The 23,112-nt window shown below is 42.8% G+C and overlaps 1 protein-coding gene across 1 annotated transcript in view; it reads right to left on the bottom strand.

Moving 5' to 3' along the window:
* LANCL2 (LanC like glutathione S-transferase 2) overlaps nt 1-16,137 on the bottom strand; it is a 29,847-nt gene extending 13,710 nt beyond the window's left edge. The window contains exons 1-5 of the mRNA XM_084282792.1: nt 15,767-16,137; nt 6,825-6,942; nt 3,825-4,032; nt 1,547-1,694; nt 800-946 (exon numbers count right to left, since the gene is read on the bottom strand). Coding sequence (XP_084138918.1) covers nt 800-946; nt 1,547-1,694; nt 3,825-4,032; nt 6,825-6,942; nt 15,767-15,940 — 795 coding nt within the window. The 5' untranslated portion in view covers nt 15,941-16,137. The remainder of the gene's footprint in view (nt 1-799; nt 947-1,546; nt 1,695-3,824; nt 4,033-6,824; nt 6,943-15,766) is intronic.
* Between the last annotated feature and the right edge of the window lie 6,975 nt (nt 16,138-23,112).

The raw sequence follows: 23,112 nt of genomic DNA, 5'->3' as shown, positions 1-23,112 counted from the left end.
AGAAGAATCTCAGAACAGGAAGAGGAGAGCAGGTGTCATAAACACAATCAGGAACATTAGATTTTTCAAGCAGAGAAGGGGAAAAGAAGGAATACGAGAGTATAAAAGTAAGAATAGCATATTGAAGATGAATGCGTGATTAAGGACAGTTTTTCCAGGAACTTCAAAATAATGAGGGGGAAAAAAAATCACAGGGGAAAAGATGAAGGACATGGAAGGCAGAAGGATAAAAGGCATCAGTGATACACTCACTGAAAAACAGAAAATACATGAAAATAGGACTAATGGGTGGTGATTAAATTAATATTTAGCTAGCCTGACTGTAGGCATCAGATTACTTCTGATGGGTATGAAGATGAGGATGAGGGAAGACACCTGACTTTCTTGAGGATAGGAAACTTCAGCTTCTAGACCTCTGGGGCTCTGAAATGCAACTCACTCATATTCACAAGCAGATGGTATAAAATACTGTGGGACAAGGATGTACATCTTCATCATGCAAACAGAACACCCTGCTGACAGACTGGAGTAAGCTGCAGAGAGCTGAGCCCTCAGCTGGAGGCCTGGCAGCAACGTTAGAGGAACCATGGCGCTGAACACAAGGATATGTGAGTTGTCCTCTGCTACTGGGGCCTTGGCTAGCATCTCTGCACAGTTCTGGGCTGCAGTCTGACCCCCAACTGCGAGCCTCTGACCTACCACAACCTTGCACTGCTTGTGCATGAAAGCTGAAGAGATCTTCTGATGCAAAACAAGACATGACTGGAGTTTTGTCCCAGCCCGCAGAAGACACTCTTACCTGCATAAGCATGTAGTAGATCCCAGCCACCCCGTGGGCCGCTCCAACATATTGCTTCCTGTGCCACTGATACAAGAGAGGGCAACGCTCTGTTTTACGCTCCTCCTTTGAGAAGTTCTTCCCCGACTCGATAATGGCATCTATTACCTAAGAAGGAAAACACACTTCTTCCATCTCGCTTGCTTTGATTCAGAGAGTTTTGTTTTGTCATGGCTAAAATCACACAGCAAACAACAATTGGACTGTGATATTCAATTCCTTTGAATATGAGTATTGAGGTAGAAAGGGAGTTTCTCCTGAATGACAGAATCACCTGTATTTTTAGGAAGAGAAATTGAATATTAGATACTACTTATCACTCTTTTCCAGGCCTATTTTCTCTGGTTCTGGATCTGCAGAACAGTCATGCACCTTCCCCACACTAAGTTCTCCTCTTTTCACTTAAAACACTTCCACACTTCTGTGTTAAGGTTTCCCATAACAATTTCTCACCCTCAAGTGCTCCACCACTTTCATGTTAGATGCATTTAAATGGCCAGCTGTGGACCCACCTGCATTGGCCTCTGTTTCAGTCCCAACCGGGCAAGAGGAAAGGGGTAACAGAGTGGAAGGAAGGATGAGACTGAGCCTGCAGTTGTAGGTTCCTCTCCTCTGCAGCCTCCCCCTCTTAATCCCTTGAATTACATGAAGGTGTGATTCCAGTTCAGCTGCACTGATGCTGTGGCACGTGAGAGAGAAGCGTCCTACCTCTTTGATAACAGACTGTGGGACAGTGTCCGGACCAATTTCAGTATTCAGGTACAGCAAGGCATACAGGTATCCTGCTCTGCCGTAAAGCAGCTCATCTGGAAGCTCAGCATCTGTGCTTGTGACTGTCCTTTGGAGCTGCAACAACCTGCATCAGACAAAAATGGTAGAAGAGAGAGATAGAGCATGTTCTCTAGAGACTGTACCAGACTATGCACTGCGTAAGCCATCAAACCAGAAGCAGGAGGAGTGCCAAAGCCCCGTAACTTCCATTGTGTCATCCCCAGCCGAACTGGCTGCCAGCTTTACACACAGAAGGATCTGAATTAATCAAAAGTGCCGCTTAAACTATAAAAGTAGCTACACGTTAATGGGAAGAATGATGAAAGCTTCCTGCAGCCTGGTATTTCACCTCAACAAGGACCCTTAATTTGAGGTGTTTGAGAGAGAAAAACGCTCAGCATTCCCCTCTTTAGACACACATTGTTCCACATGCTTAAAAGATAGATTTAGAAAGGGCATTGCTATTATGCAGAAGTGTTTTGCTTGCATTTAGTAGTGGGGGGGAAAAAAACACACTTGAGCTGGCCACTGCGACTCTCGTTTGTTCCAAAGAGACTCCCTGCTATTACTCCACCCGTCTACATTAGAATTGAGGAGGAGCAGAGAAATTGTTTTCCTGCCCATTCCCTGGACCTGTCTCTTCCTATCTTTTCTGATGAAACTGGAAATTAGATGAAACCACAGAGATGGCCAGATTTTAAATTTGGGGAGGGAGGAAGACAATCTGGATTAAGAGCAAATTCAATTCCCAGATCCCCCCCAGGAGCTATTACTTGACAGAAATGTTAGCATTAGCATCATGCTGGAGCAAAACCACTGACTCCAATGTCCTATTTAGACCATCACTACTTAATATCAGGGAAAAGGCATTCACAAAAAGAGAGCTTTGTATTATCACTCCTTTTTTGGAACTACTCTTTGGACTCGGAATTAAATTACTTTCTTTTAAAATGTCCTCTGTTAAGTTTTATTATTCAAATTTTATTATTCAAATCATCCTACAACCAGACAGCTACAAAGTAAAAAGTTAGAAATGCAATCATATATTATACTGATATCCATAATGTACCCCTCAGATCATGTTCTGAATGCATTCGTAAACAACAACAAAAAAAGGGAAGAATAAAAGGGAGCAAATAATCAAACTAACCTCCTTTTTCAGTCCTCCTCCTGGAAATGACTTTCCAAGCAGAGGTGATTCTAGAAGATTTACTGCTAATCTCATTCTGCTGTACTCATGCTTCATGCCTTACAGCAACCATGCTTCCCTAGCTGCATCCAAAGTGTCATGCCCAAGATAATGCCAGTTCTAAAAGCAAAAAACAAACCTTCCACCCATTTCAAGACTGAAATACTTGCTCAGGAGCAGCAACTGATATTAATCAGACTAGGACTCTAGACCAGAAAGAGATCAATTATATACCCAACTGGAGATACTATTTGCAGGATAGCCTGCAAATTCTGGCTGTGCAAGGTATGCTGGTAGACTGTTACCAGGTGCATTGCTGATGTTGAATGCAAACCCCAGAGGGCTTCAGTGATTACAGTCCTTGACTGGCTAGCAGTCATCTACACACCAGGAAAAGGACAGCCAGTTCTCTAAGGAAGCTCTACCTCCAAGTGGGATTTCTCAAGACATTTGTTACATTTAGACTACTTTGAAAAGGAGATGGAGTATTTTCCGGCTACCCTTCATATGATCTGACCTCATTAGCGTCCTTGCCTGTGACAGTTTAGCAAATACCTCTTTTTTCTTTTTTTTTTTTTTTTTTGATTAAATCTTTGGTACATATCAAATATCCTATGTTTCTGCCTGGGTGTTTCCCTGCAGCGTACATGTTTTGTTGTGTGTCTGTAATTAAGTCCCGTGCTGTCCAGGAAGCATCACATCCTGTACAAGCTGCTGCTGACAGGTGTATCACTTTTGTTAAATGTCACTTTACTATGACAAAGTCAGAACGTGCATGCACTACAGATATGCCCATGCCATCCTGTTCTTATAGCAAGAGAAGACTCGCTAACCCGCTAATCACCAATCAAGCGTAAGCCAGCTTTCATAGTAATAGAGCCTATTCTGTATTCTGCTGAAGATACATCAGGGGAAAAAGTGCCTCCACTTTTTAAACCTGTCTTCCACAACTTCACTGGCTAATTTTACTGAATTAATGCACTCTATAAAAGAAGGACATGGCTTTTTCCACGACCAACCACTCACCTGGCAACACATTCTTTAGATTCACTGTCATTTTTCAGCTTGTGATAAACCACTGCACCCACTGCCAGTGGCCCCGCATCACCACAGAGAAAAGTAACCCTTCTGCCATTCAGGTTGCGAAGGATTCTCTTCACATAATCCAGAGATCGCTGCAAATGGCTCTGGTTTTTTGTGACACGGTACAGTTGGAGATATAAGAGGGCAATGCCTGGAAAAAAAACACATGAATAAGAGAGACTCATTTACTTTTCCTTCTGAGTACATCACGCCCCCATCTTTAGTGCCTCTGAACTAGTAATTCAAATATGAAGAGGTATTTGGTCAATTAAAGGATGTCAGCTTAGATCCTAACTTACGCAAAAGGAAGGCATCAGTCTATCTTAATTACATTTCTGTTTCAATTGTGACAACCATATAAATGTATTAGACTGAAGCCCAATGGTAGACTCACACTTTGCAGAGAATGAAGAACGCTCATGAGACAAGCACTAAAGTTTGGTGAAGAAATCACCACGGATGAAGAATTTTAGGCTAACAAGCATGCATACAACCAAGTACACTTGGTTTAAAATACTCATCTATCACACAGTAGAAATGACTTATTTCCCATTTGATTTTTAAAAGGGTCTTTTGATGAGTTCTTGGCTTCAACTTGCCAAGTTCTTTATTGCAAAACACTTAGAACGGTTATAAGATTATGAGCTTCTACAATTTAAGCTAGCTTGTAAAAACCATAAGGCAAACACATGCTAGGAAAATGCTGGAAGGTTCAATCAAGCTTCACTCCATTATGCTCATTATACAGTTTTCCTTGAAAACAAAACAAAACCCAACCCAATGGCAACGATGTAGATTTAAGAAAGTGAAACAAATGCATCTAAGAAGCTGTTTGTTGGCCAACTGCACATACACAAGCAAAAAAAAAAATTACTTCTTGACCACAAATTCCTCTTTCTTCTGAGCAGGCAGAGCATTCTTCTGTGCCATAGCTAAAGTGGGGAGCAAGCCAGAACCACTTAGCTCCACAGAAAGACTTTCTGAGGAATATGAGAAGAATGGCACCACAAGAGTGGTGGAGCAGCCTAAAATGTTCTCCAGATCAGCCTTGAACAGGCTTTTACAGATGGCTCCAAGAGGTCTGCTGCTGAGCTTGGTTAGGTCGATTCAGTGGCACAGAAGCTTGTGGTCTACTTATCATTACTGCCAAAGCAGCAACAAGAAAATGTTGCCTCTGAGGCTGCTGGCCTGTCTGGGATTTCCACAACTCTTTTTTATCTTGCAACAGCTGTGCGGATACTTGGGTTTGATCGAGGGGTGGTCAAAAGGTAGCCCTGAGGCCCAGCTCATCCAACCCTTCCTGGTGCAAAACCCTCGAAGCAGCTCCTCCAACACTTCTGGCATGTACAAACAGTACTTGCATAAGCAAGATGGACTCTAACATGGGCTTTAACAACACACACTTCAAGATTTTAAAAGATGCTTCATAAAATACAAGCCAATACTCAGGACTGTTCACTGCCAGCCAGGTTCGTCTAGACTTGGTACCTAACAAGCACGACAGTTCTTTTCAGCACTGCTTTTACTTTCTGATTTGCACACTCAAGTAAACTGCTGCAAGAAGTTTGAGAGGAAGTATTTAAAAATCTAGATCATTTAAGTATTTTTATTCAGAGTTAACTCCAGAGAAGCCTTGAAAGAAGTTTACAGCATGGAGTAATGTCGGTTATCCTTCTGCAGGATGGAAAAACACCACTCTCATTAGGCTGCGTTGCTTGTTCATCTATCTTCTCGTTTCAGCTAATGATGGCTGTGTTACTTTTAGCTTATGACTCATTTTCAGCACGCTCTGCTTCATCGGCTGCGACTTGTGTTGTCAGTCACGGTGTCAGAGCGCGGCTCCCCGGGAGCCGATTTGCAGTGTCGCTGCCAGGATGCCCACCCCTTCAGCTCCTCTGCACCCGCTCGCTTTTAGACCTTGAAACGCATCTATCGCTTCAATCTGAGTTGTCCAAAACTTCCCCACCCACCCGCCCACCACACCATCTGCGCTGAAATATCAAGAAGAAAGAAAGTGAAGACATTTTACACTTCCACTGCCAGAACTGAGGCTAAGCACGGGCAAAGCCTGTTTTTTTTTTTTCGAGGCTGCTCCCCCCCTCCCTGACACAAGGATAACAGACCAGATCTGCTCATGGCACTTTTCAAATACGCTGTGCTAAAAGCAGAAGTATGTCTGAAGCGTGAGCTAGACAGAGCAGGAATAGAATATGCCATTGTAAGTAGCAGAGTGGCACTTAGGAGGCCAAGATGGAAAAGCGTTTTGGCAGCTTGAAGAGCAGTGTCTGTGTCAGGCTTGACAACTGCAGGCTCTGCCTAAAGGATCAGAGGGCTCATTCACACTTGGACAGCATCTGTAATGCTGATGCAAAGCTCCAGGAATCACGGTGCCTTGTGATAACCAGCACATGCCTGTTTATCTTCATATACATCACAAATCTTGCAACTCTACCTCCATACTCCTCCTCCTTGCACACTCATTTTACCTTTTTTGTACAGACAGAACAAGCAGAACTAACCCATACTGCAGGTTTTAAGGCATCTGGGCACAGAGCACCCTCTCCTCAATGATTAGAGGATTATCATTAGAGAACTGCTAACTAACTGTAAGTCAGTTGAACAAAAAAATAATAAATTTTAAGAAATCCTTAAAAAAAAAAAAAAAAAGAAAAAAAGAGGTAACCCAAAAGAAATAGCCTTAAAAAATCCACTCCTTTTGCAGGACACAGATCTCAATATACAAAAGCATATTATCTCTCTGTAATGAGATCCCTTGTCCACTGAAGTCAGTGAAAGTCATTCCCAGACAACAGTGACCAAGGTTCCAGAGTTAAAACAACTCATATAAATGACTGTATCATAGTACTTCTGCTGCTCCCTTATCTGAAGCTCCTTCAATGAAAACACAACATTTATGAAACATTCACATTCCAGCTTTCTCACCAGTCCAGCCAGTGTAGGCAGAGCAGTCATGTGGATCTGCTGTCTTCAGCCCTTCCTCCATTTGCTGCAGCAGGTCCTTGATTTTGGTCTGGATCCGTTTTGTGAACTGAGCGCTGACCTGAAAGAAGGAAAGGAGAAAAGGGAGTGAGCCAGGAAAGGAATGAATCCAAGAAGCCAGCTGCTCCACTTCTTTGTTTGAGGAAAAAAATACTATCTGCAGCAATCAGCAGTGTCAAGGAAACAGCTAAAGAAAAATAGATGCTCATATTTGAGACAGCCAAGGCAAGATCAAACCATCAACTTAAATGATGTGCTTAATCACATCACCCATGATGTATCCACATTTTCTTTTTAAATCCAAGGCTCTGTTTGATTTCCCAGTCTGCGACCACCAGGCAAGTCATCTAAGAGCCATAAAATGCCCTTCCTCTTGCTCCTTGATCTCTCCTCTCACCAAAACACTATTAGGATTGGCATACTTTATCATGAGAGGAGGTTGTTAAAAGCAGCAAACTATTTAAGAATGACTACCTAAAAGAATAAGCTAGACACAAAGAAGATGGATAAAAGCAGCTTGGCAGCTTCAGCTCATCTATTTTGCCTTCAGCATGAAGCTGAGGAAACAAACCTTTGATCTTATTCATTGCTTGCTTTTACTTTTGAGCAAGAAAAGTTTACAGATACTATGTATGAAATATTACACAGGAGACTATATCACTGCCACCATTTCCTCTCTTATTAAACCTAAGATGCTTTACTGACTATTCCCTTAAGACTACGGGACATGGAAATAGTCAATTAACTAGAATTTATTGCCCTAATAACTACCACAGGAAAGCGTGTTCAAGAAGTTCCTTTACAGGACGAGGTTACATTTGCAGTGGGAACATCTAGGAAAACACTCAAGAATGTATTATCATAAACATATATTATAAATTATATGACTTACTGATAAACTTTTAACTCAAATATAGAGTTTTTAATAAGTAGAGCCTGAAAAAGAGGAAAAAAAACCCCACCCCTTCCCTTCCTGGGCTATAAGAAAAGCTTTATCATTATTGGATATTTGCATCACTCTGAAGATGTACAAAAACTTCATGACACCAAGAAATATTTCCTGAATTTTCTTTCTCTACCCTCTACAGAAACACCTAAGCATACAACAGTTGGCATTCATGTCTTAGTTATGCAGGCAGGAGCAGGTAGAAGGAAACTTGCTAGCAACATGAGAGCTAGCAGAGCTCCCCCACCTCCCAAACTGAGTCCCAACACAATGGTCTCAGCATCCAGAAAAACGGCACGATGCAGTTTGGCTGCTTGTCAGCTCGCGTTGAGCACCCACTACTGCTTTCTGAACAGTGCTCCACCTCCATCCACCACTTGCTGCCTCGGTCTGCTCCCAAGCACCAGCTAGAACGAGTTGGATTTGCGAAGGCTTGGTTTAGCATTCAGCCCATCTGCAGCCACAGTTTCCCACTAGAGGAGAAACTAGCTCATTAGGAAGGCAAGCTCTTGTTTGATTACAGCACATCCCAACGGGGAAGGGTTCAGTCAAAAGGCAGATCCCAAATGCTGCTCTGCAACCAATGACTCAAAGCACTCTTGTTCGGAGTGCAACTTCAAATAGCAAGCAGTGAATTCAAACATCCACTTGATAGATTTGGAAATAGGAAAGATAGCAGGGATCGTACAGGTCCTCTGAAACACTCAGAAATCTCTAGGGCCCAAATCCATGTTATGACGGCAAGATAAGGAGGGAGAGGGAAGTTGTGCCATTATAACTCATGTCACACACTTACCCCTCTCACCTGCCCTAAGGATGAACAAGAGCTCCCTTGACCTTCCTGGTAACTCCAAAAGCAGGAAACAAACACGGTGAGCACCTGGCATGTGCTCTTTGGCCTTACTGTGGCATTCAGCACCTTTTTGCTAGGAAACCATACCGTGCACACACAGCGTCATCCCCTCAAGCCTCTTAGCCAGTTCAGCGAAGTCTCAGCACAGAGCAAAACCTCTCCCGAGCGCAGGGCATCTCTCCTCCCCCAGACAGCCGTGCCACGGCATATGGCAAAGCAGCATGAGGAAATCAGCACAAATGCACCCAGGCTCACTACTCAGTCTGTCCAACAAGAGTGAACAAAGACGGGGTTTGTGTACCTACTGCACATCTCGTGCAGGCTTTTTGTTCTGACAAGACACCTGCTGCTACTCAATCAGGTTATTTTTCTTTTTTTAATCAAACTACTTAGAGGCAGAAGGAGAGGACTAGGATATCGGGACACCTGGGTTCTGCTTTGTTTGAAACCTCAGTCCCACAGAAGTTGTACAGCTCAGGCTGGCACCTCCCTCTCTAAAATGGGATCTGCAACTTACCTATCTTGATTCAGCACTTGGAAAAGGGAAGATGAAAGGATTTTTTTTATATTACAATTATAATCGTTTATCAGCCCAAACAAAGCTACTCCCAAGCTTGTGCCAGTGTGAATAGATCACACGTGGCAGCAAAGTTTTCCCCAGCTACCTACGCCTCCACCACTGCTTGCATTTTTTATCTTTTCTTTTTGCTCTGAAGCTCTAACAACAGAGCACTGTCGCTGTTCATCTGGTAGGATTCCATTGTAAGCTTTTAACAGATGCTTACGTGTCACAGAACAAATTAATTACACAAAGAACTGAATGTTGAAAGGTGGGTTTTTAAGATTTACAAACCTCCTTCAAGGAATCTTATGGCAGCATTACAGCTGAGCACGAAGCGCACTAGCTCGTGTTGAGCACAAATTGACTTTCACGAGGAGCATATTCGTTTCAGGAGGATGATTCCAGCTGGCATTCGGCCTTTTCTGCCGCTGACTCTTGTTGGGAGAAACAAAAACCAGGATAGCTGGCCTCTGATATCCTGTATGACACTTACTCCTGGTTCACAACAGACTGGGTGATAACAGGGGCAGAAGAGTTTCTTTAACAAGTAGAAACATCTCTCTCCAGGAATTCAATGTTATTCCTCCGCTGCTGAAGGAAGAACAAGCACTACCACCCCAACCACTGCTCAAGTTTTAGATCAACAAAAACACAAAACATGAGCACTAATCCCCAGTAATACCCATCACAACCCTGAGCCACATTGCTTATGGTAACAAGAAAGGCTCGTTATCAGCATGAAACAAAAGCACTGCAGAAAAATACAAACATGTTGGTGTCGCAAATTAATTGTTTTGTGATTTATTTGAACCACATCATTGTTTCCATTGCAGCGAGGCAGCATGCCAACCTACATCCCAATGCAAAGCCTTCTGAAGCCAACAAAGAATGTAAGGAATGTAGGTATATAAAACCCCACTCAGCTTTGGCACTAATGACAGTCTCCAAATTTTGCTGTCCTTGTCAGCATTATTACCTCCTTCCCCTATTTGCTTTCTTCCATTTGCAAAGTTCCTAAAAAGAACTTAAGTGATCTTTTCTGTAAACCCATCTCAAAAATTACACACACACACACACCAGGATGTGAATAAAAATCCCCTAAAAAATGTCACTTGCAGTTGACATCAGAATAACGTACCAATTCTTACTGAACCACCTCCCCATTATGATCACATCCAGCTTTGCAGCTGCGATTTTCCAAGCAAGCAGCACCAAGAGCAGATGAGGAAACACACGGCTGCAATGTATGCAGCTTGTACTACAATTTCAGAAAGGGAAGAGAAGTCTGGAACTTAAAAGTCTTATGAGTTTTAAAAGCATGCACATTTGGACTAGATATCACTCTGCTTACGTTAAGTCTGACAGTGCAACTGTGAGAGCTCATGGCACTCCTTTTGTGCACAGAAATCAGTAATACTCTGGTCTGACAGATGCAGGGCGAGTTATTTCGTTTGCTTTTTTCAAAGACACTTTTAGATGCTGATATATTTTTCAAAAACACCTCTCAGTATTTATTTGCATCGTGCCACATCTATGCCAAGTAACTTGTGCAGACGCGTAGCAAGACACAGAACTGAGCTCAGCTTCCTAACGAGTTGCCAATACATGTTTTTCTTGCCACCAGTGGCTCCCAAAACCACTGCCTTTCTACTAATATATATATTTTTTTATCATTAGCTGTTTCATTTTGCTCAGTTGCTTTTTGTAGGACCGATGCTATGTGCAAGAGTAGACTGAAGAAGGAGGTGACTTGATAACACAGGAGATGCGAGATGGTCTCAGGAGAAGAAGAGATGGTCTACGGGCAGGGTGCTACCTCCTGAACAAGCAAAACACTCCTGGCTAACCTGATCTGAATGGAGATGAAACAGAAGAGGCATTTCAGAGAGAAGTGACATTAATGTTGGTGATGTGTAGGACAGGAGACAAAATGGTGCTGGGCTGCCTTTCAGGCGAGGAGCATTTCACAAGGAAGAAAATAGAGCTCCAGCAAGGATTCATTCAAAAACCAAACTGATACAGAAGACTACACAAGGGGCACAACAGTCACTGATAAGGGAGAGTGGGGAAAAAAAAATAAAAAGTCAGAGCGGTACTGAAACGTGAAATCCTGGCATTGCTGAAATCAACGGGAACTTTGCCACTGCCTGTAAGGGAGCCAGCTTTCGCACACTGTGTTTCGCACAGGTTTCTTGACATGGGATGAAATCTCATACTCACCTCCACGGGGCTCCTGCAAGAGCAGCCCCGAAGGAATGCCAGCAGGATCCCATGTTCCGCTGGGGAGCGGCCTGCCTTTTTGCACGGAAAACCAAGTTTCGCTTTCTTTTTAACCCAAAACAAGCAACTGCTACAGCTCCGAGAGCAACTCTCCTGCTCTGAAAATACCAGATACCAAGAATTCTCCTCATCCAATCCCTGAAACAGTTCAGCACAGGTCCCTGCTGTTTCTCAATTAGGTTCTTCCAGAAATAAATGCCAGTTCTGCAAAACCACATGCTGAAAAATTACTTGAAATGCTGCTGTCTGTAGAACACATTGCTCTGTTTTTTCAGTGATCTGGCATCTAGTTCCATAAATGTGATAGTAAGGAAAAAAAAGAAAAAATAGGGGATGGAGAAAAAGAAAAACAATAGCTGTAGGCAAACAACAGCCTTGCCTTCTTGATAGACATGCCTTCTTGAAGGCACAGAGATCAAAAACTATTGTGTGTAATAAATCCTGCAAGTAGGATTTACATTTACTCACTACACAGATGTCTTCACCCTCACTGGGACATTTTTAGGTGGTCCACAAGCTGGAAAAAAGCTAAAACCTTTCCCAATACTGCCTAAATTATTTTGATACATAGACAGCAGGTATATTCCACGTAATGAACCTGACAGTACATCGATGTTGTGTGGTCAGACCCAAATACTGTATATATTAAAGTTTCGTTTATCTTCACGCACACACACAAAAGGGTGTATTATTACACTTGCTTGTGCAACTAGCCAGAGTAACAACTCGTTAACAAACAGGTCTGCGAGATAAAACTAGAAACTGGTAAAGACTGGATAGATGTGAGACAACTTAATCAGATGTTTTTGAGGTAGTAATGCACAATGAAGTGCAATAAAAGGGATTCTCACGTTGAATTTTGACTAAGAGTCCCAAGAAGAAAAGCAAACTTTCCTTAAACAGGAATGTGATTATTACATGATTAATGTATATATTAATATATGTATTTGTAGTCTCTATTAAAATAGCACACACTTGACATGGGATGCCAGAAAATGGTGAGAAGAGTGGCAATCTCAGAGAATGCAGATCCCACAACAAGAAGGTGGGAAGAAACATTTATTGGCTCTAGAGGTTTGATTTTGCCTGTGTTGCAACAAATGTTATGATTCCCATTAGTGTAAGTGGTTGCAGAGTCAGTCCCACAACAGAGAGAGCTTGGTGCTCTCAGCGTGACAACTGAAAGGCCCAGAGAGGCCTTCCAACAAATGCAGCGTGCTGTGGAGTAGGATTTTGTTTTTATTGGAAATTTTACAAGAGGATGGAGACTGAAAAGCCAGAGAAATGAATGATCAGAACAGGTTATTGAGAAAACACCAGGAAACTGAGCACCACTCAATCACCCAAAAGATAACCTAAGGAAATATTCCCTATCCCCAGTAAGCAATAGCTTTTCCCAGAAAGCGTCGTGAGCTTTAAAACAGGCTCCCTGCAAAACCTCATTGTATAGGTTTGTCAAAAAACACAACCTTTTACTAATATTCTTAAACCTTATGACAAGTGAGGAAAAAAAAAAAAAAGCTTATTAAGAAGGAACTGGCCTTAAAAGGAGTTACTGTTTGGGCTTCCTAGTGACCTAGGATGAAGTCTGAATGAAATTTCAATGCTGTCCAAGACCACCCCTGTGATTTCAGAACAAATCCAGACCATTTTCAATTGAGGACAAGGGTGTGATAAAGTCTTGATGTCAGGGGTGCTCTTCTTGCACTTACATGGCACCTGTACCAGGTTGCCTGGGCACTGGTTTGCTTCCACCTTCCCCTGGGTGACCAGGTAAGACAGCCTGCAGGCAGACTGGAAGTGGCTCCCAAATCCCCTCTGAGCAGGCTAGGGACGTAGGCAGAGAGCCATGCTGGCTCAGAGGACGGTGCATAATCTGAGGCTGCTGCTGGTGGGCCACCCAAGGAGTCAGGACAGACCTGTCCTCAAACAAACCCCTCACCAGCGAGCCTTCCCCACCATTCCCCTTCCCAGGAAACCCACAACAGCTCTGAAGCCCTCTGCTACAAAAAACATTTTGATAAATGGCTTCTGAGTAAGGACAACTGGCCACCAGCCCTGCTTTGCACAAGCCTGTGCAGCCTTACCCACCCGCAGTCCCCAGCCCACAGCTAAAGGGCGACACAACACCCACAAGTCTTGACATTAACTGAAGGCGAAGGTTGCTTCTGCTCCAGTTCAGCTGGAAAGGGAAAGCAAAGCACAATGCTGCTCACAAGAATTACTCTTTGGGTCCCAGACTGCAGGGACCCATACCCTAATGTTGTAGTATTATAATACCCTGTAATTAAGAACAGGTGGGTTTATAACTAGACTTACCTAGGATGCAAGGAAAATATCAGAACATCTGCTTTTCAAATATTAATGCCTTCCCCAATAAGCACTTACAACACATTAAAAATTAAATGAACCTTAAAAGACAAACTGATTTTCCCCAGGAAGTAGGGAATATGCTTTGTTCTGAGTTTATGGCTATTTATTTCTCTACCTGCCCCCGACTATTTACATTATTTTTTAAACTTTTGGACCACTCTGACATCTATAGGTACTTTTCCAGGCTAAAGTATCTCTATGGGGTCCGTATCAAAATAAAAAGAGTTACAGGATATATGTGTATTTAATTGAAAGAGTCGTTATTACTGCAACTACTCTCAAGATGGCAAATCAGCAGGCCAAAGCCTTGGTTGCTCTTCTGCTGTTCCCATGCACCCCGGCTTCCTGCACCATACCTCATGCATCCAAGCAGCACGCACACACCTCCACATGCAGCACCCTGTCCCAATTGTCTCACGTTTCAGACAACAATCTGAAGAGCTTCTCGTCCTTTTATTTTATTTAGAAATTTTCGATGGCAACCATGGAAGCTTATGAAATCAAATGGAGGGATTAATAATGCATCGCCTTCCATGACAACAGCAGAACCCCGCATCCTTCTGGCTGTCATTACGTGAGTCACTCAATTCTCACCATCACACAGAGCAGCAGATGGGAGGGAAAAAAAAAAAAAAAAAAAAGACGCAATGCACTGAGGGCTTCTGAAAGCCACTTTAATTTTTAAGAAACCTGTGCTACTGTGTGGAGCAGTTTACAGAACACACTCCCTACCCTGTGTAAAGTCCTTTTACCTTCACAGGGCCTTTAGGCAGGCTAAGATGTTTCTCTGACAGCACTGGAGCCTGTTAAATGCAAAAAGCAAAGCAAAGCAAAACAAAACAAAAAAGAGCATCTTAAAATACTCATCAAGAAGTCTCAAAAAAGTCAGGATGGCATCAGGACTGACAATATGCAAACACTACCAACAGTACAACTACACATGAATAGTGACATACTGATAGCCACGATCTAACTCTGTAATACATAGGACAATTCCTCAGATTCTGCAGATGCAGAAAGAAAAGAAAACGTAGGCACGGATCTGCCTTCTCCAGTGAAACGTACAGTTGCAAAAAATCAGAGTAAGCCTACTGAAAGTTGCTGTAGTTGCGCTGCTTTAATGCAGTATAGAAGATGGGTTGTTGTTGTGTTTTTGGTTTTTTTTCCACAGGAGCTTCACACCTTTGTACACAGCAAAGCCCTCCCCTCCCCCTTCACACTTCAACTCATCATCATACGTGCTTGTTTGTTTTTTTTTTATATATATACTAACCCAGATACAAATAAATAAATAAACCATAACTGTCTTTTGGGAAAAAAAAAAAAGAAAAAAAAAAAAAGTTTGAAATCAACACCGAGCATGCTACCTGGGATTTCTGTAAAAACAATTCAGATTTTACTTCCGCATCTACCCTTGCTTTTTAAACCTTTTCCAGTGCCAAGTTCTTCTGACAGCTGCGGTGAGGTCTAGCAGACCCCCAAAGCTCTCCTTTTTGTGCACCTGGCTTAGCCACACACAACTTTATGAACTTCAGTCCCTGCTCCTACTTCAGAGACCTTTAACTGCCTCACCCTGACCCCGAGCGAGGAGTCCTGCTCATTTTTGTGATGCTCAGCACTACGCTGCTTCACGAGGCTACTCTGACAGCCGTGCATCACCACGGATCCCCAAGCTGCAAGTAAGTCGAGGTGAAGTTGGCTTTGCTCCCTGCCCATGTGCACGCCCAGCAGTGTCACCATGCGGTGCTTCCCCTGGCAGGAGGATGATGCAGCACGGAGCGGCTGCTCGGGGCTCTGCAGGCAGCGAGGAGATCCGCGCTGTGTGTGGCTCTCTCTCCGTCCCCACTGTGGCTCCAGCCCCGCCGCCTCACCTTGCCGTCGGTGCCGAAGGGCAGGGGCTCGTCCCCCGGCGCCGCCTTGTCCCGCGGGGCGCCCTCCGCCGCCGGCGGCTGGTAGTCGGCGTAGGGGTTGGCGAAAGCCCGCTCCTCCATCTCCGCCTCGCCGCCCAGCTGCAGCTTCAGCCGCTTGGACATGCTCTCTCCCATCTCAGCCCGCCCGGGCTCCTCATCGTCCCCCGCCGGGGGCTGTGGCAGCGGAGCGGGGCTCCCTGCGGCTCCGGCCGGCCGGCCCCCGGCCGCGGCTCATGTCAGAGCAGCAGCAGGACGAGGGGGAAGGCCGGCCCCAGCAGCAGGCAGCACGCCAGCACCGCCCTCGCCCGCCTCATCCGCAGCCTCCGAGCCCCGGCCCCGGCCGGAGGAGGAGGAAGAGGAGGACGAGAAGGAGGAGGAGGAAGGGGCCGTCTCCTTCCCTCGTCCCTCCCTCGGCTCGCCACGTCCCTGTCGCCGTGGTGACCGCGCACAGCGCCCTGCCTGCAGCAGGCTCCTCCCCGAGGCCAGGCCGGGTTCAAAACAAAACAAAACAAAACAAAGCCAAGCCAGGCCGTGTTCAAAACAAAGCGCCAAATAAATAATAAAATAAAATGGAAACGCCCGAGGGGGTGCGCTCCGCTGCTCGGTGTGCCCCCAGCCCCGGCGGTTCTCCACAGGCGTCCCCAGGAGAGCTGGCTGTCCCATTAAATATTTACTCTGAGCCGTGCCATCGCTTTTGTGCACTTGTAGCTCAGCCAGACAGTAAACTATTAATTCAAGACCTGGACACTGCAGATTTATTGATCTTTAGTGTTATGCACTGAGTAATTCTATTGCTATCAAACTACGTATTCAGCGTGTAAGATTAAATGTAGGTGAAGCCTGTCCCGGCATTGGCTTCAACGTAGAGTTGTTTGTAGAGCTATACATGTGAATAGAAGGCACATGTCCATTGTCTTGTGGCAAGATACATTTATTCATTTATTTTTAGAAATTGAACTGATGACAAAACAAAAATTCTAAATAGCTTGTCTTACCCTGTAAATGAAAGTAACCATCAACTAAAAAATTACACAATCATCTATAAAATAGCCTGTTCTGTAACCATTTAAAAAACAAACAAACAAACAACAAAAAGAACACTCTTTGTATGTTTTCCTCTCTAAGATCTTTTGTGCTGTGTTGCTGAGCCTGAAAGCGTAAACACAAAACCGTTAAAAAATAAAATGAAATCTTTGTAGATATTTTGCTAGGCAAAGAGCTTGTTTTCATCTTAAATGGTGTCCTGCTCTCAGCAAAGACCAGCTGTGTCAGTGCAAGCTAGTATGTTCCTGTGACTGAGATTAAAATTGAGCCTTTAGTACAGATGTGTGTGGCTTCTACTTTCTTACACATTCCACAAAAGATGGGAATGTAAAGGCCAAATCATGCCAGCTGGTATCTGCTCAGTGCCTGCAGATGAGAAGTGAAGGATGCTCCACAGCACTGTACAAGAGCAGGTTCGCTGCTCCAACACCCTGTTGTGCCTGTGGACCTGAGATTTCTGAGGAACTTCTCTATCTATGCTCACCATTATTCACACCATTATTTGAATTTGTTGTAACAATGTTTTTTGTTTAGTCTTAAATATACAAGACCTTCTTTTGTTCTTAGCAGGTGGGGTATAGTTCAAAAGACTTGATATTTTTTCTTTTCAATTGGTGATTTATTTATTTTTTTATTATTATTATTTAGCCTTGAAGCTACAATAATAGAGAGCTCCACTGCCTCAGTAGGAATCATGGATAAAGGCAGAAGAAAAAGGCTGGACATGTTTTAAGCAAGAATACATTCACGTCTCTCATCTGTAACAGTAAAGAGCAAGAGGTCTTGCCTACTGAAATCATTATTTCATGGTTACTTCCATTCAGAACACATCTCAGTGCTACTGAAAGCGGTGAACCCTCATCCTTTCTTCCTACTCGTGCTATGCACTCCTGTAATCTGCCGACTGCAGCCTTGGCAAACATGCAGCCCTGCAGCAAGCTGTTCTAGCCAAACACTGGCCTTTTCCTTTCAGTCATGTAGGTAAAATTGCAATGGATGTTTTACTAAGACCTGATACCTGCTTCAAGATCAATTTCTTCATGTAAATCATTAGAAGTTTTACTTAATGGATAATTGGGCCAATTGTCCTTTACACAGGAGGAATTCACAAGTCCCTCTTTGCTCTCCCTTCCTGTAACCCGCCTTGCATTCTTGAATGTCTGATACTGTGCTCTTGATGGGACCAGTGCCAGTTTTTGAAACAGTAAAATAAAGTATCTGTTTCTTTTTGGGCCAGGACTAAACAATCGTAATCCGCTCATAAGCCATTAATGATGCTGTGGTTTCCCACATATTTTGCTGTTTGATTCCCAGTGTACTTAGTAAATTATCGTAACTAACAAGGGGGGAAAGAGCATTGTATATCACAAAGTCAAACCTCCCAGAGCCAGCACACAGCTGCCCTTCACACTGTGCCCCATGAGAGCTACAGAATCTGCAGCTTACACAATCAGCATGAACAACCATAAGGAATCTCTGAAGCACTAGCTGTGACACGTTTAATGGTCCCTTCAGCAGCTGGGTTCATTCTTATTACACTCTAACAGCTATCATTTATTCTTGTGTGCAATGCCTCCAGATACGTGCAAGCAACAGCCCTGTCTGTATTTTGTTTGGTGGAGATAGGGTGATGAGCATTGTGACTTCAGCACCCATTGTAAACTACCTTGTAAATTCTGGGAAACCAATGTACCAGCTGGCATTAATCTCATTTTATTTCTAAATATAGATCGATGAGATTCAGCTGAAATTATCTGAGAGAAGTAAGATCTTCAAGAATGAACAAACACTGCTAAAGTGCTACATGAATAATAGAGGGCCAGGCTGGGTGCTGCTTTCTTCATTAGGTAACTGTGGAAAACAAGGCAGGGCCTCTTCTCATCTTGCCAGCGTGTCAGTGGAGATGGGGCAGTTTACACCTGCTGCAAATCATGGATCATACATTTATTTGTCATGAAAACTGTACTCTTTCATACTGACCTTAGCTTCCTCTCTACTCTTCAGACTGCACTTTGTCCATGCTGCAGCCATTGTGTTCTACAGAAACCCTTTTTCTCCTCTGGCACTACAACAGGCCTATAATAGCATACAAGGACTTCCTATTTGCCTCTTCACCATTACTATCCCTTAGCTGTATATCTTCATTTATTTATTTATTTATTTATTTATTTATTTATTTATTTCTCTTTTTGTTTTATTCTCCACGGCTGTCTAGTACCATATTCTGCAATTAAATTATTTGAAACTGGTAGGCCTAATAAACTATGGTGAACTGCTTTTTGTAATGAACACAATGTTATGAAATAAAATCTGCAGGATCAGGCTTTGCATTTTGCTTGCAAAAGACTCTCAGACTTTGGACCAAATTCAGCCCTGTATTTCAGATTCAGGTGGAGTATGACAGTTCACGAGAACAAATGGTTTTGTGTGATATGCTATATCATTCTGCTTTCTGGTAGCAGCAAATTTCTGTGGCTGCTCTAAGTAACTGATCTCTCTTGCAGCATATTTTTGCTATTTAAGATCTCAAAGATTTCTGTGAATCTGTTAAGGCACTGTGCTACTTAACTACCAAATAAATATTTTAATAATAAATCCATCTTATATAGTTTTTTATTATTATTATTTTCTGTTCTTATCTTTGGTCTTGTAGCAGAAAAAGCACTGTCATCAAGTCTGTTGCACTTCTGTTTTGGTGAGAGCACACTAATCAATGGTAAGCCTGAGCAGCAATTGTTGCTCTTCAGCCTGTTTTTAAAGAATGGATTTTGTCACAATCAAACATTTCAGTTCCTTATCCCCTTAATCTTAGTGGTTCTTGTTTTTTCACATCCTGAGGAATAGAACTAATAATGAAATTATGCAAAGATGCCTGTGAATGTTCTCATATGTCTTTACTAACTGTCTATGATGAAAATTGACACTCACTACTATTTAAACTTATCCTTTATAATCTTTGGCAGAGCATTAATTTTTCAGAGGAGCTAATTCTAAGCCTAACAAGGTTTGTAAACCCAGGGAAAGAACAGTCCAGTTAGTAAAAAAGCAACTGCAACTCTCCCAAGTGCAAGAAGCATAACAAACAGAGGTGAAATATGTTTTCTGTTAGGCTACCTGTGCCTGGCCGGTATCTATACATAAAGCAACAGTACAAGTGCTGGATGAGAGGATTCCTGTTGTCTAAGGAAACTGTTTCAAGTTGGATTCTAAAATATCTGACTTTATCTCTGTTACATCTATTTTCTTTTTTCTTCTGGTATTCATTGAATGACACGATCATAATGTGGCTTAAAAAGCAGGCCTAGTCACTACCTATAAGAATAGGTGAAAGAATCAGGCCCAGAGATTCACCAGAATTAATGGGCTTGGTGCTGTGATTCACTGAATAATCTTAGTCCTGTTCACGCAGAGGGAGATTAGAGAGGTTTATGTTCTTCAAAATGGGCTTCACAGCTTTAGGTTCTATCTTCAGTGGTTTTCACCACACCAGGACAGAGAGGAATAATGGAGTTTTTTAGGGGACCAAACATGCAAAACACAAGCACCTTCAAGCAAAGTAGCTTTATAACTTCTATAGGATGAGAAAGAACTGCAACAGTACAGGAAGGGAGAAGACAAATAAGGGGAGGCAAAGGAATGTGTGGTTGACAAGACAGAGAAAGAAAAAACATCAAGGTCCAGTGAAGTGCCATGCTGCTCCTACTAAAGGAAATGGGGGAAGATTTTATCTCTACCCTGACACTGAAAGTACAATTGTAGTTCAGATAAGTATGTGTCAAGATAATACAACGTGGATAACAGTAGTAGTGAAACTACAAGAAATTCTCCAACCACCACTGCCTGCTGTGGGCAGACATCAGCCTTCAGACCCATCAAAACAAGGCTGAGAGGGAGGACAAGCAAACTTCTTATCCACCTTCTGGCTGCAAGAGGTCTGTGCTGACATATTTGTTTGTCCAGATGTTAAAAATCACCACCAATAAGAGTTGAGCACTGCAGGCATTCATCTCTGCTGTTATTCCCATGAGCTGATTACTCCCTGTGTCTAACTCCTTTGCTGCAGTTTCAGGCCAGTGCTGTTCATCTTACTCTCAGGGATGTAGAGAAGAGTTTACACCATAATTCATTCCTCTCTGCAGCCTTGCTAATAAATTGTAGCCAGCACAACAACCTCAACACAGTGTGGGTATGTGGGTCATAGTGCAAGGAATGAAATGGGCCCTGTGTCTGAAAAACACCTCACTCCTTCCCACTGTCCCCCACCTTTGTAGAAAGATATTTTGAATCCCTTGTCTGCTGTTCATTTGATGATTATTGTTTTGTCCAGATAGCTGTGTTACAGCTTCCTTTGTTTACGTGCAGCTCTCTTCCAGAAGGGCCCTGAAGATACCTGTCTTGCCACCAGCAGTAAAAAAAAATCTGCCAGGTCAAGCATTTAACTAGAGACCTGTATCGTAAAAGCAGAATGAAGGTGAAAGAAGAGCCAAACGTACTCATGTGTCTCAGCTGATTTCCACTAATTGCTCTGAGAGCCCTTGGGACTACAGCTTTTGTAAAAGTATAGGAAGTCTCATTTTCTGCCATATGTTATAGACTTGTTCCTGCAAGCTGTGGAGAGCTTTTTTTTTGATGAGCGTATTATTTTCAGAAGCCTGGATGAGAAACCAATTTACAAAGACATTGTTGGAGCATTCAACACTCAGCAGGATTCTGCCCTTCTCATGTGTACCACTCGTGTATTTTACTAGATGCTGCCTGATACTGTGAAGAGCACCTGACAGTGCTCTTTACAACCCTTACTGCATGCTACGTGCCCCAGTCTTAGTCACAGAAGCAGGAACTGCCTCATCCGGTACCTTAGGTCCAAGCCTGAGCTAAAATCATAGCATGAAGAGCTGGGCTAAAACATATGGAGATAGATGGGTGTCAACAAAATAATAATCACGTCCCCCTGTTACGGTTGCTTCTTTATGCCGTTAGCCTCTCCCTTCCTGGGATTTCTGCATCTTGAGGTTGGGAAGAGACAGAGAGAGAAAAGAGGCAGCTTTTTTTTTTTTTTTTTTTCCCCTGTTTATTTGTTGTTTTGTTTTGTTTTTGTTTTCATTAACAACTGAAATGCATCAGGTCCATGCTAACCAAAAATGCATTCTGCCAAATGTGCTTGACAGATCCCATCTTTTGAATTCTTCTTGCAACCTGTCCCCAAGTTCTTATTTGCATCTCTGTTTTGTCAGGAAGTATGTGGAAAAATTCAGGGTTCCTAAAATTAAGATGACTAGATTTGTGGAAAGGTAATCAACTGTAACAACAGTAATTTTCCTTTAGCTAGATAAGCAACAAAGAGCAAAGAAAGAGTCCTATTTTTTTTTTTTTTGTTTTGTTTTGTTTTGTTTTTAATAGCTTAAGGAGAAGGCTAAGAGTATTAAGGAGATTAAGGGTAATCTAGGTCTAGTGAGAAGCAAAATGAGTATTTTGGCTGTTTTCAGTAACATGGAGGTTATAGAATGTGGCAGTGAAAGCAGGGTAATGGGAACAAGTGAAGGAGAACAAATTACCACATGCTGGGTAGGGGTTGCAGCAACACAAATTATTTAATACCCAGCTTGACTGGGATCATAAGAGCTGGCAAATGTAGCTACAATTCCCTCAGTGATGTTTATTTGTGCAGTTATAAAATCAGGCAGCACTGTGTGGTTGGTGAATGGCACATATAGGACCTGTTTAATGAAAAGAAAAATAATGAGGCACGCCATTACCAACTATTAGTATGACCTCAGTGGGATGCAAAGATTCAGAAGAAATGTTGAAGAGAAGATTAAAAGGGGAGAGAGACATAAATGGAAATGGAAGAAATACAATGTGGTTTGTTATACATAGTTCACACAGGAGGAACTTGCCACTGTTCTTTGATTAGACAACTGGTTCTGTAGCTGAGGCACGTACAGTGGCTATCACTCAACTGTACAGTTGCAGTAGCATAACAGGTAATTTTCCATGTAGCCCAGGAGCAGATTAATGCAATTATTGTACTGTAAGCGAGGATCTGGCAAAAAGGGAGGAAGAATGTGTTCTTGTTGAGGATGCATGGGCTAGAGAACAGTAAATGGGGTTGATAATGGAGTGGGTTTTTGACTGATCCTAATGGACATTTGTATTAGCAATGTTTATACAGAAAATAAGGAAAAACAAAAACAAAAACATTTAACTTTGATGATGGAAGGACGATTGACACAGAGAAGGATCAGAATTTTGTAGTAGAGCTG

This window comes from Netta rufina (assembly GCF_964035555.1).
Source record: "Netta rufina genome assembly, chromosome: 2".
NCBI classification, from domain to species: Eukaryota; Metazoa; Chordata; class Aves; order Anseriformes; family Anatidae; genus Netta; species Netta rufina.
Note: the sequence above shows the minus strand (reverse complement) of the source record. Positions and strands in the feature narration are given on the sequence as shown.